This window comes from Phocoena sinus, chromosome 2, assembly GCF_008692025.1.
Source record: "Phocoena sinus isolate mPhoSin1 chromosome 2, mPhoSin1.pri, whole genome shotgun sequence".
NCBI classification, from domain to species: Eukaryota; Metazoa; Chordata; class Mammalia; order Artiodactyla; family Phocoenidae; genus Phocoena; species Phocoena sinus.
Window position 1 is genome coordinate 73,084,875 of NC_045764.1, and position 13,899 is coordinate 73,098,773.

Genomic DNA, 13,899 nt, shown 5'->3' on the forward strand with positions numbered 1-13,899 from the left:
TACCTCAATAAAAAGGAAGGGAGGAAGCGAGGGAGGGAGAAAGGTTTTTCTCATTAATAGACTTGTTTTTAAAAATTGTGCCCAATTGTTGTTTTTACATTTTGAATTTCATCAATTAAAAAATGTATGGAAGTGTTTTATCTCTCTTGTTATTTAAGTACCTACATAATAATTTTGATTTTGTCTCAGCTCACAAAGCCTAAAATATCCCCATATGAAAAAAGTTTGCTGGTCCCTTAGCTCATTGATGTCAACGTGTGACAAAAAGATTTTCCCCTGCCTCTTTTCCTTATGCACTTTTATAACACAGATATATTTTGGTATTTTAAAAAAATCTCATGTATAAATGTGGTTTTCATAGGTGGTTGACAGTTGCAACAATTTGGAGTTGAATGACAGTTCCACAACGTAAAATATGTATTTAATTTAATTAATTTTCTTTGTGAATTGTTTTAGTTCTGGTGTTGTTTGGGAGATGAAACCAAAACAGAAATGGAAGCCATTTAGTCAAAAGCAGATAATTTTATTGGAAAAGTCCTATAAGAAATATCTAGAATCAAGAGACCTTGGCTGGATTAAACTAGATGATAATTTTGAGGTATACCAAAATTGTTTTGTTTTGTTTCCTATATATGTATTTTGTCGCTTCTGGTGGTGGTAAATAAAATTTCACTATCCAAGTAAAAATGTGTATGCAGAAACTAATTAATTTGTAGGATTGGTATAACTAGTAAAATTTATTAGTACATTTTAAATTAAAATACATTGTTGAATCATATAGTATGAAACATTATCTAAATACGTTTCTTATCTGCATTTTTATAATTTCTTCTATTTGCAAAGCAGATAGTTTCATGTAACTTGTTTTTAGGAAGATTATGGAGAAATTAAGATTGCTTATTGAAACTTTTCCTATTCTGAATGATACCAATATATATTGCTAAATAAAGGCTGTGCAAAATTGTATATATCAGTGATGAAAACTCTATAGAAAACTTGCTCAATTAAATTCATTAAATGTGAATGATTGTAGGACATGAGTAGATGTACACATGTAAATGTGTACTCTACATAGGCCCCTACACTGTTGAAACTGAAAGTCACTTTTGCTCCGAGAAGACCCCAGAAGCTTGACTGCAGGTTCAGTCATACAATTTGGGTTGCTCTTTGTCTTTAATGGTTGAGTCTGCATTGTCACCAGATATGCTCCCCAATCCCACGCCCATCCCTGTTAAGTGTTGGTCATGCTCAAATGAAAAAACACTCTACAATTAGTGTCAGATGTAAATAAGCTATTAACTATTCCTTGTTTAACTTTGTTAAAACAAAGTTTAAGTGTTATCTAGAATTATCCATTACAATTGAGGTTTTTAAAATGTAAAAAGCATGGCTTTTTTTTTTTAAGTATAATTTATATAGTTGAAAAGTTCTCCAATTGTTTTCTTGTTTTCCTTATAACCTTGGTAGAAAAGTGATGATTCTGCTTCCAGTATCTCAACTGCAGATCATCTTAAGGTAGATCTTTTGATGAGACCAAGAGATTAAGATACTTTTCCTTTTCAGTTTGTAAGTGGATATATAAAATGGGCTTCACTGCTCATACCAGTTTATCACAAACATGTGTACTTTTTTTCCAGGTAAATTTTGGCAAAGACCCAATGGAAATGCGCCTCCCTGTTCGGTGCCCTATAAAGCGAGATTTTTTATCAGGAATTCAGGTTGAATTTAAGCAGTCTCCTCACCAAAGAAGTTTAAGGGCCAGATTGTATTGGCTTCAGGTAACATTATCATCCTATTCAGTAGATATATCTAATCAGTTTGGGAATCTTGGGTCTGAATTTTTTTTTTTAACAAGATTCTATCGTGCATCATAGTTGGTATCTTTCTTTTTGTTTATACATTTATTCTCCTTCTTCCACATATTCCTGTAGATTCACCATCCAAGGCTAAATGACCGTTGAGACTTTAATTTGACCAGTTCGCCTGCCAGAGTGTTTTCTTACACTGAAATTGTTATTTTTAATATTCCTTTGTATTTGTCATAGGATCCCAAAATAGGATTTTCTTTTGTCCTTCTATATGGGAATGAGTGGGGCTTTACTGGAGGCTGTTTTTGTCTGCTTGTTTGCTTGCTCCTTTCCTCTGTCTCTCCATCTCTTGCTTTTAACTACCGATTACTGCTATTTCGGACATTTTAATTTTTTTCTTAATACCTAACCTCTAATTTCATATCTGGTCTCTACTTAAATTTTTATTTAAATAATAGATAGATGAAATCTCACATGGTCCATAGGTACAAATATTTCCATTAATGGTGTTCATGCTGCACAATTTTAATGCAATTATGAGGATGTTTATATATTCCTTTATGTAAAAGCTTGCCCTTGGTGAGATTTATAAGAATTTTAGATTTAAAGTGAAACTTTTAATAGCAGCACATATACATACAGATACTTATTTATGATGCAATTAGTGGCATCATCTATAATATTGTCTCTGAAACAAAAGTTTAAATTTAAATTATTTCAAGTCCTGCTGAATCAGTTTTCTTTTTTTTTTTTTTGTCAGGTTGATAGTCAGTTACCAGGTACAGTGTTCCCTGTTGTATTTCATCCTGTGGCCCCTCCAAAATCTATTGCTTTGGATTCAGGTAAAAAGAAATTAAATTGAGATATACCCTGTATATAAAAGTTGAGTAGACATTATTTTGACCTATTATAAAGCTTGATTGTCTTTTTCCTGTTTTCTTTCTTCCTTTTAGAACCCAAACCTTTCATTGATGTGAGTGTCATCACAAGATTTAATGAGTACAGTAAAGTCTTACAGTTCAAGTAAGTAAAGATTCCCTTATTTATCTAAAGGAATTTAAAATGAGAATCTACTTTGAAAATAAATTTTTCTCTTTTGAAAGTGACTTCTGTATAAAAATTATTATCCACCTGAACATATCAGTCTACTTTTGGTCAAGTGATTTTCTATATTGAAACTTATTTTAATAATATATATTTTAAAGTAAAATTCCTTCAACCACTTTCTCTCCTTTGTAACTTCCATTAGGATATAAAATAGTGAAATACAAATGATAAGTGTGTTTGTGAGGTGTGTTCTTTAAAGTAATTCCTGTGGACTTTAAAAATTAAGTAATACGTGCTACATCGTCTTTGCTTTTGTCCCTTAAATATGGAATTCGGGACTTTAAATGCTAAGTGTTAATACAGCAGTATTACCTCTAGTGAAACCTTCACTATAATGAAAAAAAAAAAATCTCAGTCTAAGTAGACTTTGATCTTGTTAACATAACACTTTTTTTTAAAGATCAAGGAACAAGATCTCGCTGTGGTTTTTGGCCAAAATCAAAGTTTTAGCATGGAAAATTACAAGGTTTGATAGAAAGCCTTTTTCATCTTAAAAAAAACCTTTTCCACTTAAAATTTTTTTTTTCCTTAGGTATTTTATGGTTCTCATTCAGGAAATGGCCTTAAAAGTTGATCAGGGGTTTCTAGGAGCTATTACTGCACTGTTTACCCCAATAGCTGACCCTGAAGCCGAAAGAAAATGGGTAATAATTTTTATTTCTTGGGAAAATTATAAAGTAAAAAAATTAAATCAACCATTCTTTGCACTAATTGTAGTAGGAAAAAAAATTAAAATAGAAATTCTTGATTAATGTTTTTCAGACAGAGTTAATCCAGGAAGACTCTGATGCTATAAACACAGAATTAGTGGAGACCTCAGTGACTGATACGTCCATTCTTAGTTTCTTTGAAATTTTCCATATTTCTCCTATTAAGGTTTGTTATAATTACTATACTGTACTGTACAAATATGGGTTTTAATTTGTTGCATCAAGTATTTGGTGGGAATTCTGTTTGATTAATTGAAATAATTAAGACAGTTCTCTGACATATGTACAACCATAATTCCCACAGAGAAACCACCAGAGCGTGCTTTCTAGTCTTGAATTAATAACCCCTTTCTTCAAGGAAAAAGCTGACAAAAGCATTTCTTAATTAAGCAAAGAAGTGCTCACCAATGTTTAATGTTTTGGTTGCACTTTATAACTGCTGTCACTGTCTGAATAGAAAGCTATAATGGGTTTCCTAACCAGAATGTGAAAATGCTGAAGTAGGTATTATACTGTTGATGCGGTGTTTTTCACCCTTCCAAAATTTGATTGTAACTAAGAGAGTGGAAAATTGGATACCTTTCACTTGCCTGATTTTGTACTTTATGAACCCATTTCCTTATCTCCTTTTGTTATTCTTTTTAGCTTTTATAGGGGAAGGTGACTGCTTAGAGAATTCACAAATGCTGTCAACCATGAAGCTCTAAACTTGTGTAATGGGCCAGAGTTACAATTAAGTAACTCTTTTAAAATATTGATGATCCTTTACAGTCCCCAAAACTGTTTATAGCACATTATTTTTAGTTGCATTCACCAATCCATTCAGCTAAATGGATAGATTTATAAAATGCAATTATTATTTTAAATTGATACATTAGTTTGGTGTTATCAGACATATCCATAGTGTTAGGTTTAAAATTGATATTGTTTTAGGTGGTATTATGCACAACTTCTTTTTCATTATTAAATGAAAATCAGTTCTTTATGAGATTGAGCAGTACCTTCAACAGATTATTTACTGAAGGCCTGCTATCAGAGTTGCTGTGGAAGGTGTAAAATGACTTTATGGAGTTTATAGTCTAGGGGGTATTAAAGATTGATGATTTACCTATATGTATTTTTAGGCACACTGGGAATTGTGCCATGAAGTTAAGTAATTAAGATCATGAACCATGGTCATTTTCTTATTCCATGGTGACTTTGCCCTAGGAAAAAGCTGGATCTCTTTTCACCTAAGATTACCTTTCCTGGATCACAGCAGTCTGTGACTCTGAAGATGGGCCAAAGTCCACATCAGAGAAAAAAATCTCAACAACCAGGCTTTCTTGGCTTTACCTCAAGTCCCCTCTGTTGAGCTCTCTGTTAATGAGGGAAAATGCCTAGAGAATTGGCAGAATGAGAAGGGAGAGTTATCTGCTTTACTTACACATGTTGAATTACCTTACGCCTGTGTCTTCTGGTACTGTTGCCTTCTGGCACTGTTGCACTAATGATGATGCAGCACAAAGTAGAAGAAGCTAAATGGGAATGTGAAAATCTCATGGCTAAGTACTGAGTTGAAGGGTCTGTGGAAGCTGAAAAACTTATTACTCTTTTAAAAATTTGTTTAGAACTTGCCAATTGTTGCCATAATTGTCATGTTCTTGTTACTTGTTATTATGGTATGATTATACCACAGTTGTTATTGTTAGTTGTTACCATAAGTTGTTTATCTTATTGGATTAAAATAAATGATTGTCCATTATTTCAAGTGTTAGATTACTTGTGGGCCAGTTGGCACATTTTTCTCCTTAAAATGATGATGCTATTTTTGCAAAGCGTTTTGGTCTCCTCCATATAAACACAGTGGTATTTATAGGCTTTGAATAAAATTGTAGTTCAATTTTTGGGACAGACTGATTTGTATTTTATCAAAAGGTAAATATGAGAATCAGAGCTGTTCAGTGTAATTTAATGAGTAATAAATAGTAGTTTTCTTTAGGACTCTAATTGAAAGATACACCATTTGTTTGTATCTGGACGATCTGGCTTCTATGTATGTAAATATTTTTGTTTTTAGTTTTCATTTATTGAACATTATTTTTCTTTTAGTTGCACTTGAGTTTGTCTTTGGGTTCTGGCGATGAAGAGTCAGGCCAAGAAAACAAGGAAATGATTCCAATTCATTCTGTCAATCTGCTATTGAAAAGCATAGGTGCTACTCTGACTGATGTGGATGACCTTATATTCAAGTAAGAGTTATGTTAAAGTGTATTGGGGAAGTTTTTATATCAGGATGATGTTTCTGGATATTAATTCTCTCCATTTGTGCTAGAATGTTAGCTTCGAAAAATGATAAATCTTACTACTTATTCTTGAATAATTTGGTCCCTTTCTAATTATGCCCTTTAGGTATACTTATTTTACTCATAAAGATAAGGTAAAGAGTCTAATATCTTCTGCAGTTATCAGTATCTAGATAATACATGAATATAGTATAAACATTGAATTAGTTTAGTAGTATATTATAAATTGACCATGTTTTAAAAGGAATTATATTTAGAAATATATAGCAACAGGATTATATTTCAGTATAATTATATGGCAAAGTATAGATAATAGCTCCTTGCTGCATTTAAAATAAGAATATTTGTGTGTGCCAGAGACATATAAATTCAATGAATGTTTATTGAATTGAATATTCAACAGTGGTACTGGAGAAAAAAATTCATTAATATTATTTTCACCTCACTTGCACACTATCAAATTTCATAGGAATTGAAGGCTTAAACATAAAATTCAAATAGAAAAACAAAGATGAAGGAAAAATAGAAGTTAATCGCTATCAAATCTCTGAATAAAAGGAAACCTTTCTTTGTTTAAAAGCCATGAAAAAATCCCAAAGGAAAAATACAAAATTGATTTGACTACATAAAAATTAAACTCTTACAACAAAATCAATGAAAACACTTAAAAAACAAAGGACTGGAAAAATATGATGACAAGTATAACAAAAGATAATAATCTTAATTTTTAACCTAAAAGTTCCAACGCCATAGGACAATGTGAGATAATTCACAGAAGGGGAGATACAGTGGCTAATAGATATTAGAAATGGTTAGCTTTATTATTTATCAAAGAATATATGCAAATTAAAACAAGTTATCAAAGCTTTCAAAATATGAGAAATCCTAATACTAGAGAGGGGTGGATCTAAGAAATGGGCACTTTTTTTTTTTTTTTTTTTTTTTACTATTTGTATCAGTGGAAAGGGATCTATTCAAGAGCCTTAAATGTTTTTGTAGTCTTTCACTCATTATTTTGGGTGGGAATTCGGTCCAAAAAATAATCTTGAAACACAACCAAAGTTATATTCAAGATACACATAGCAGCATTATTATGTCAAAATTTTAAAATGTCTGACCGTGGAAGAATCGTTTGTTATGACATGTTCACATGATGGAATGCTATGCATTATTTAAAATGGTTACATAGAATTTTGAAAACACAGAAGAATATTTATCCACAATGCTGAGTGTAAAAATGCATACAGAATGTTTTAATATTTTGCAATTGCACAGAAAAGAAAGAATTCAAAGTGGAAAATGAGAAGAAGAAAAAACTTTTTAAAAAATCCACTGTGTGGTGGGATTATGGTCAACTTTTTAAAACCTTTTTACTCTTTATGTGTTTATGAAAGATTTGCATGAGAATGCACTATTTTTATAGTAGTTTTGTTATCCTAATATTTAAGATCTCAAATTATGTGTACAAACCTAATTGTGAATTAGCAATGATTATCACTGAAATTTTAAGTCTCTTTTTTTTTTTCAAAAAATAATCTTAGTACTTTTGGTACTTTCTCCTCCCAGACTTGCTTATTATGAGATTCGATATCAGTTTTACAACAGAGATCAGCTCATGTGGAGTGTTGTTAGACACTACAGTGAACAGGTAATTTCCTATCATAGTAACTCATAAGGAATATATTTCATAAAATAGCAAAACAAAACATTTGTATGTGATTGTACAGTGTGTGACGTTTACCTAATTTACTGCAGTTCTCAATCTCATTACTTAGTTTTCTTGAATGATTAATTTCTATTTCTTTAGTTTTTCCCCAGCCCCATATAAACTTTTTTTTAATTTATTTATTTATTTATTTATTTTTTTTATTTTTATTTTTTGCAGTACGCGGGCCTCTCACTGTTGTGGCCTCTCCCGTTGCGGAGCACAGGCTCCGGACGCGCAGGCCCAGCGGCCATGGCTCACGGGCCCAGCCGCTCCGTGGCATGTGGGATCCTCCCAGACCGGGGCACGAACCCGCGTCCCCCACATCGGCAGGTGGACTCTCAACCACTGCGCCACCAGGGAAGCCCCCCATATAAACTTTTAAAAAAAAGTTTTCCTTAGTGTTTTTTCCCTTTGCAATTGTACATTTACCACTTTGGGAAAGAATAGTAACTTAGGAGTCAATACATTTTATTCCTTCAATGACTATAGTTTCTAAGCATAGTCTAGTAGAATTGTGAGGAAGCCAGGCTCCTCCCTTTGCCTGTTACTCCATGTTTCGAGTTCTATGCACAGAGACATGGTAGTTGTTTTGGGGCACTAGGGTTCCATTGCTATACTGTGGAACTCCAGGGTGACATTCCTCTTTCCTTCCTCTGCTGGCAGGTCCTTTCTCTTATGGTGTATAGACATTATGTTTTTTACATGTTCAAATAAGGATATTTTTCTTTTTTTTTTTTAACCCATCTAGTTCATAGAAATAGTGATAATAACAAAAGTAAGTACCAGTTATTGAAATATATATTCATTTAATATGCATACTCAGCCATGCAAGGTCAGTATCATAGACCTCCCATTTTATAGATGAAAAGAGGAAGGCCTATAGAGACTAAGTGACTTGTCCAAGGTTACATAACTGCCAAATGGCAGACTTTGCCTCAAACCTTAGTTCTGTCCAATTTGAAAGACCCATGTAAAAGTACTAACATAATGCCTGGCACATAGTGAAAGATCAATTAATGGTCGTAGTGGTGGTTATTCTGCAGCGCTTTCCTTTAACAAACCTAATTTAGTCAGTATCCCACTTTCTTACTGCATCATGATGTTGTTCCCTACAGTAGTTGCAAAGGACTTCATTTATTTTTTTTCCCTTGTAGTTCTTGAAACAGATGTATGTCCTTGTATTGGGCTTAGATGTGCTTGGAAACCCATTTGGATTAATTAGAGGTCTGTCAGAAGGATTTGAAGCTTTATTCTACGAACCCTTCCAGGTATTGATCCTTCATTTATTTTCAGTGTAGCACAGAAAAATGGATGTTCTATTTTGTATGACAAGTAATTTGTATTTTAATTGTATCTGGGGACTGAATAATGTTCATATAACATATATCAACTGTATATATTTTTTTAAATTACTAGAGATGACATTAAAAGATTGTTTTAGAATTAATTGAGCACTTCTAGTGTCTGGGTAATAAAACATCCCCACGTTTTCTAGGATTTAATGTAGTTGTAAGGAAGAGTGCTAGGTAGTTTGAGACCCATTTCAAGGCTGTTTCACCACTATGGAAAGGACTAATGGGGCACTAAAAGCTGACTTTGTTTCATAGCCAAGCTTTCCTCTAACCTGTTCTCCTCCATTTAAAGGATCCAGGAGCCTAGTGTGGTGAGGGTTTTAGAAGGACAAAACAAAGAGAATAAATGGGGAGAATAAGAGAGCTGAAACTGTGGGCTCTTAGTCTTGTTGTCACTGTGGCTTAGCAGTCAGATGGCACTTGGTCCTGGGAGGCCAACTTCAGATTGTGACTGAAGCCAGTGATTTACTCCTCTCCAATTTTTGTCATCTTAAAGGGCTTGCTGAGATCATGTGGGTTGAAGGTATCTTCAAACACAATAGGTATTCCATCAGTATTTGGGTTAGAAGGTGAAAACTGTCACCACAATGTTTATGTATCTTTACAGATTCTGTATCTTCATGGAAACCCTGAAATATTAGATTCAAAGTCTTAAACTTATTTAAATTTTAAGTAGCAAACTTTTTTTTTTTTTCCGGCCAGGGTGCTGTTCAAGGCCCTGAAGAATTTGCTGAGGGGTTAGTAATTGGAGTAAGAAGTCTCTTTGGACACACAGTAGGTATGTATCACATATTTGTGTGTGTGTGTGTGTGTATTTTTAATTATAGTTATTATAAAATGCATTGTTTATGAAAAACAAATGATTATGTTTAATAAAAGAGGGATTATTTTTATAATAATCCTCTTAAAAGATGTGTTCCCTTGTTCTTAAATGGAAAATAATTTAACACTGACCTGCTGAGTTTTTTAAATATGTGTTTGTTGTGTTGAATCAATGTACTTTAAATAGTTTTATTCCTCTTCTTGCTAAGTGGGAAATGGAAAAAATAAATGCATTTTTGTATATGAGACAGAATTTTAAGCACCCGTTAGTTTAAAGCAGCCGCATGCTGTATGTTGTGGTAATGCTCTTTAAAGAAACAGTGTGACTTACTTCTCTTGACCTTCTGATAGGTGGTGCAGCAGGAGTGGTATCTCGAATCACCGGTTCCGTTGGAAAAGGTTTGGCAGCAATTACAATGGACAAAGAATATCAGCAAAAAAGAAGAGAAGAGATGGGTCGGCAGCCTAAAGATTTTGGTGACAGCCTGGCCAAAGGGGGAAAGGGCTTCTTGCGTGTAAGTCTCCTGCCGAATCTTCAAGAAATGCTTACTTTTATATACACTTTAGAATATGTACTGGTTGTTTGGCACTTGGAATACTGCTTGTGAGTAAACGTCTGTCAGAGTATCAGTAGTGATAAATTGTGGCCTTTGTTTCCTTTTTTATTCTCCTTCCCTTTATCACCATCAGATCTACCCCCCAATTCCTGGACTTAGTTTGGCGCTCAGCTGGAGTGAAAACTGTAATGATGGCAGGTTAGCACTAGTGGGGAGGGGGCAGGTAGAGCAGAGGAATGTGGAGGTAACGAGTGGGGAGGAATTCTTCAGGTCATCGTCAGTCGACCGTTTCTATGGAAGGGAGGCATACAAGCTACAGGTTATAAACCAGGAACTACCTTTCACTACTTTTTAGGTACAGGTATTATAAATTATATACGAATATTGTTTAATTATACAGGTAATATATGACTGTCCTCCTTATAGGTAATAATAGGAACTTATAAGTTCTTTTTTTAAACGAGTAATGGAAACATAGGTAAGGCTGTAAAGTACTCTTTGATTACCCCTCACCTCTTCTGAGAGGTGTCTAATCTTTTCAATATAGTATATATCCTTCAGTTCCTTTTCTGTGTGTTTGTGTAATATGCAGGTATTTTTAGTTACTACCGTTACTTGACAGTTACTTAAAGAATGTACAAGTATTTTTAAATTTTGGAGATAATTCAGGAGACTGTAACTGCTGTGTTTGTGCCAGTGATTTGTAATGTTTTGTGTATTCTCTAAAGTGCTTTACTTGTCGGGATATTTGCTATCCTTCAGAGGTCCCTTCATTTTCAGTTTTCCACACTTTCACTAGATTATAGAGTAACCTCATTAGAACTTATAATTAGATGTATAATTTTCTCAGCTTACTCATATACTGATATGGATGGAAACTGAGACTTAAAGAGATTGTATCAACTGCTAATTGGTGTCAGAGTCAGATGTAGAAAATTTTCACCTTTACTGCTTTACTCCTTTGTCTATTATTAAGTTCTACAAAGTGCTCCGTTTAAAATTTGCTATGATGTAATATTTTAAAAATCATAGTGCTCACTTACATGTGCATGTTGTTCTCTGTCAAGTCCTCATTAAAAAAAGTTATTTCGGGCTTCCCTGGTGGCGCAGTGGTTGAGAGTCCGCCTGCCGATGCAGGGGACACGGGTTCATGCCCTGGTCCAGGAAGATCCCACATGCCGCGGAGCGGCTAGGCCCGTGAGCCATGGCCGCTGAGCCTGCGCGTCCGGAGCCTGTGCTCCGCAATGGGAGAGGCCACAACAGTGAGAGACCCGCATAACGCAAAAAAAAAAAAAAAAAAAAAAAAAAAAAAAAAAAAGTTATTTCTAGTATGTCTGTAGAGCCCTCTAGTGGTTGGTTTAAAATTAAGCACCTTCCTTTCGGGCTTGACTTGATTGGTTTCTCTCTCAGGGAGTCGTTGGTGGAGTGACTGGAATAATAACAAAGCCAGTGGAAGGTAGGTTGAGAACGTTTCCTTCCTGTACAGAGTCTGAGGAGTTGATACATGGTAAATTGTTTAATGAGCATAACTTTCCTCAGGATGTGAAGAGGTTAAGTAGTAGACTATGTCTCAGACTTTGGATGCTATTTTTAACAGGGCCATAGTTAGACTAGAGTCCCTTGGGCCATCAATAGCAATTGACTCTTTTTTTTTATCCTATTAAAAAAAAGGACATTACTTTATTCAATACAGTCCCTATCAAAATCGCAGTTAGGTTTTTTGCAGAAATTGACAAGCAGATTCTAAAATTTATATAGGAATTCAGGGGAACCCCGAATAGCCAAAACAATCTGGAAGAAAAGAAGGAAGTTGGAGGACTTACACTGTCCAATTTTAAAACTTACTATAAAGTTAAAGTAGCCAAGACAGGTGGTGCTGGCATACAGGTACACATACAGATCAGTGGAATAGAATTCAGCTTCCAGAAATACATCCTTACTTTTATGGTAGATTGATTTCTGACAAGGGTGCCAAGATGATTCCATAGAGAAAAATAGCCTTTTCAACAAATGGTGCTGGGACAACTGAATATAAACATAGAGTTTATATATGTGACCCGGCAATCCCACTGTTAGGTATATACCCAAGGGAATTGAAAAGCTATGTTTGCTTTAAAAACTTGTACATAAATGTTTATAGAAGCATTATTCATAACAGCCAGAATGTAATAGCAACCCAAATGTCCATCATCTAATGCATGGATAAACAAAATGTGGTATATCCTTACAAATAAGTTATTATGCAGTTATAAAAAGAAATCAAGTATTGTTATAAGTACAAGATGGGTGAACCTTGAAAGCATGATTCTAAGTGAAAAAAGCCATTCACAAAAGACCACATATTGTATGATTCCATTTGTAGGAAATGACCAGAAGAGGCCAGTCCATACAGATAGAAAGTAGGTTAGTGGTTGCCTTGGTCTGCAGGGTGGGGAGGAAGGAGGTAAATTGCATAGGATTGAGAAGAGGGTTTATGGGGAAATGATGGGGAATGATTGCTGATAGGTATGGGGTTTCTTTTTGAGATAATAACAGATTTTCTAAAATTGATTATGGTGATAGTTGCACAACTCTGAATATACTATAAAAAACATTTAACTTGTATACTTTAATGGGTGAATTATATAGTATTTGAATTATATTTTAATAAAGTTCTTATATTTTTTTTAAAAGTGCACTGCTTGGAAAATCTCCTGATTGTTGGCCAAAAAAAAAAAACCCCACAATAATTTCTGATCAGTTCTTAGATCTTCCAGTTATAGGTACTGACTAGACTCCTGGATCAGTAGTTGTAAAATTTGAGTGTGCCTTGGGGTTACCTTGGGGACTTGTTAAAGCACAGATTACTGGCTGGGAGTGGGGTCTAATAATTTGCATTTTTAACACACTTTGAAAACTGCTGTTGTATCACATGTTAGGATTAAATTCAGCTTCTTTAGAAAGTCAAATTCTAGGAACTTCTCGGGTAAAACAGTTCAGTATTTGACTTAGGCTTTTGTTGAGTTCAAAGTTGCTTATTTTAAAATCTCTATTCTTTCATTGTCTTTGGTTTTATGAAGGTGCCAAAAAGGAAGGAGCTGCTGGATTCTTTAAAGGAATTGGAAAAGGGCTTGTGGGTGCGGTGGCTCGTCCAACTGGTGGAATAATAGATATGGCCAGCAGCACCTTCCAAGGAATCCAGAGGTAATTCAGCGCACACTGTATGCAAGCTATGTGTCTGTGTGCTAATTGTTGCCGGGAATACATAAGTAGGTTAAATACTCTGCCTGTGCGTGAGGACCTTAAAGTCTAATTGAAAGCTCTGACAGGTTCACAAGGTAGAGTGCCCCCAGAAACGAGTAGGAAGAGATTTTTTTTTATTAGCCAATTTCTCTTTTATTCAACAAGTGTTTATTGGTCCCTACTATATGCCAGGCAGTGTGCTAGACACCACAGATACAAAGAGTGGATGGCCTACTCCCTGCCTTTATTATTTTGACATTTTCTTTAAGAAAAGGTGGGGAACTTGGAGTCAAACCTACTTGTTTTTTTTGTTTGTTTGTTTTAATTT

The 13,899-nt window shown here is 34.3% G+C and overlaps 1 protein-coding gene across 3 annotated transcripts in view; it reads left to right on the plus strand.

Annotated features, from left to right (window-relative positions):
• VPS13C (vacuolar protein sorting 13 homolog C) overlaps nucleotides 1–13,899 on the plus strand; it is a 176,398-nt gene that overhangs the window by 149,737 nt on the left and 12,762 nt on the right. For 2 of the 3 annotated variants that reach the window (XM_032621285.1, XM_032621287.1), the window contains exons 66-78: nucleotides 457–598; nucleotides 1,638–1,778; nucleotides 2,569–2,650; nucleotides 2,762–2,831; nucleotides 3,448–3,559; nucleotides 3,678–3,791; nucleotides 5,717–5,856; nucleotides 7,477–7,558; nucleotides 8,773–8,886; nucleotides 9,673–9,748; nucleotides 10,144–10,307; nucleotides 11,760–11,805; nucleotides 13,409–13,532. In XM_032621285.1, the coding sequence (XP_032477176.1) occupies nucleotides 457–598; nucleotides 1,638–1,778; nucleotides 2,569–2,650; nucleotides 2,762–2,831; nucleotides 3,448–3,559; nucleotides 3,678–3,791; nucleotides 5,717–5,856; nucleotides 7,477–7,558; nucleotides 8,773–8,886; nucleotides 9,673–9,748; nucleotides 10,144–10,307; nucleotides 11,760–11,805; nucleotides 13,409–13,532 (1,407 nt within the window). The remainder of the gene's footprint in view (nucleotides 1–456; nucleotides 599–1,637; nucleotides 1,779–2,568; nucleotides 2,651–2,761; nucleotides 2,832–3,447; nucleotides 3,560–3,677; nucleotides 3,792–5,716; nucleotides 5,857–7,476; nucleotides 7,559–8,772; nucleotides 8,887–9,672; nucleotides 9,749–10,143; nucleotides 10,308–11,759; nucleotides 11,806–13,408; nucleotides 13,533–13,899) is intronic. The other variant, XR_004348280.1, reaches the window with a different exon arrangement.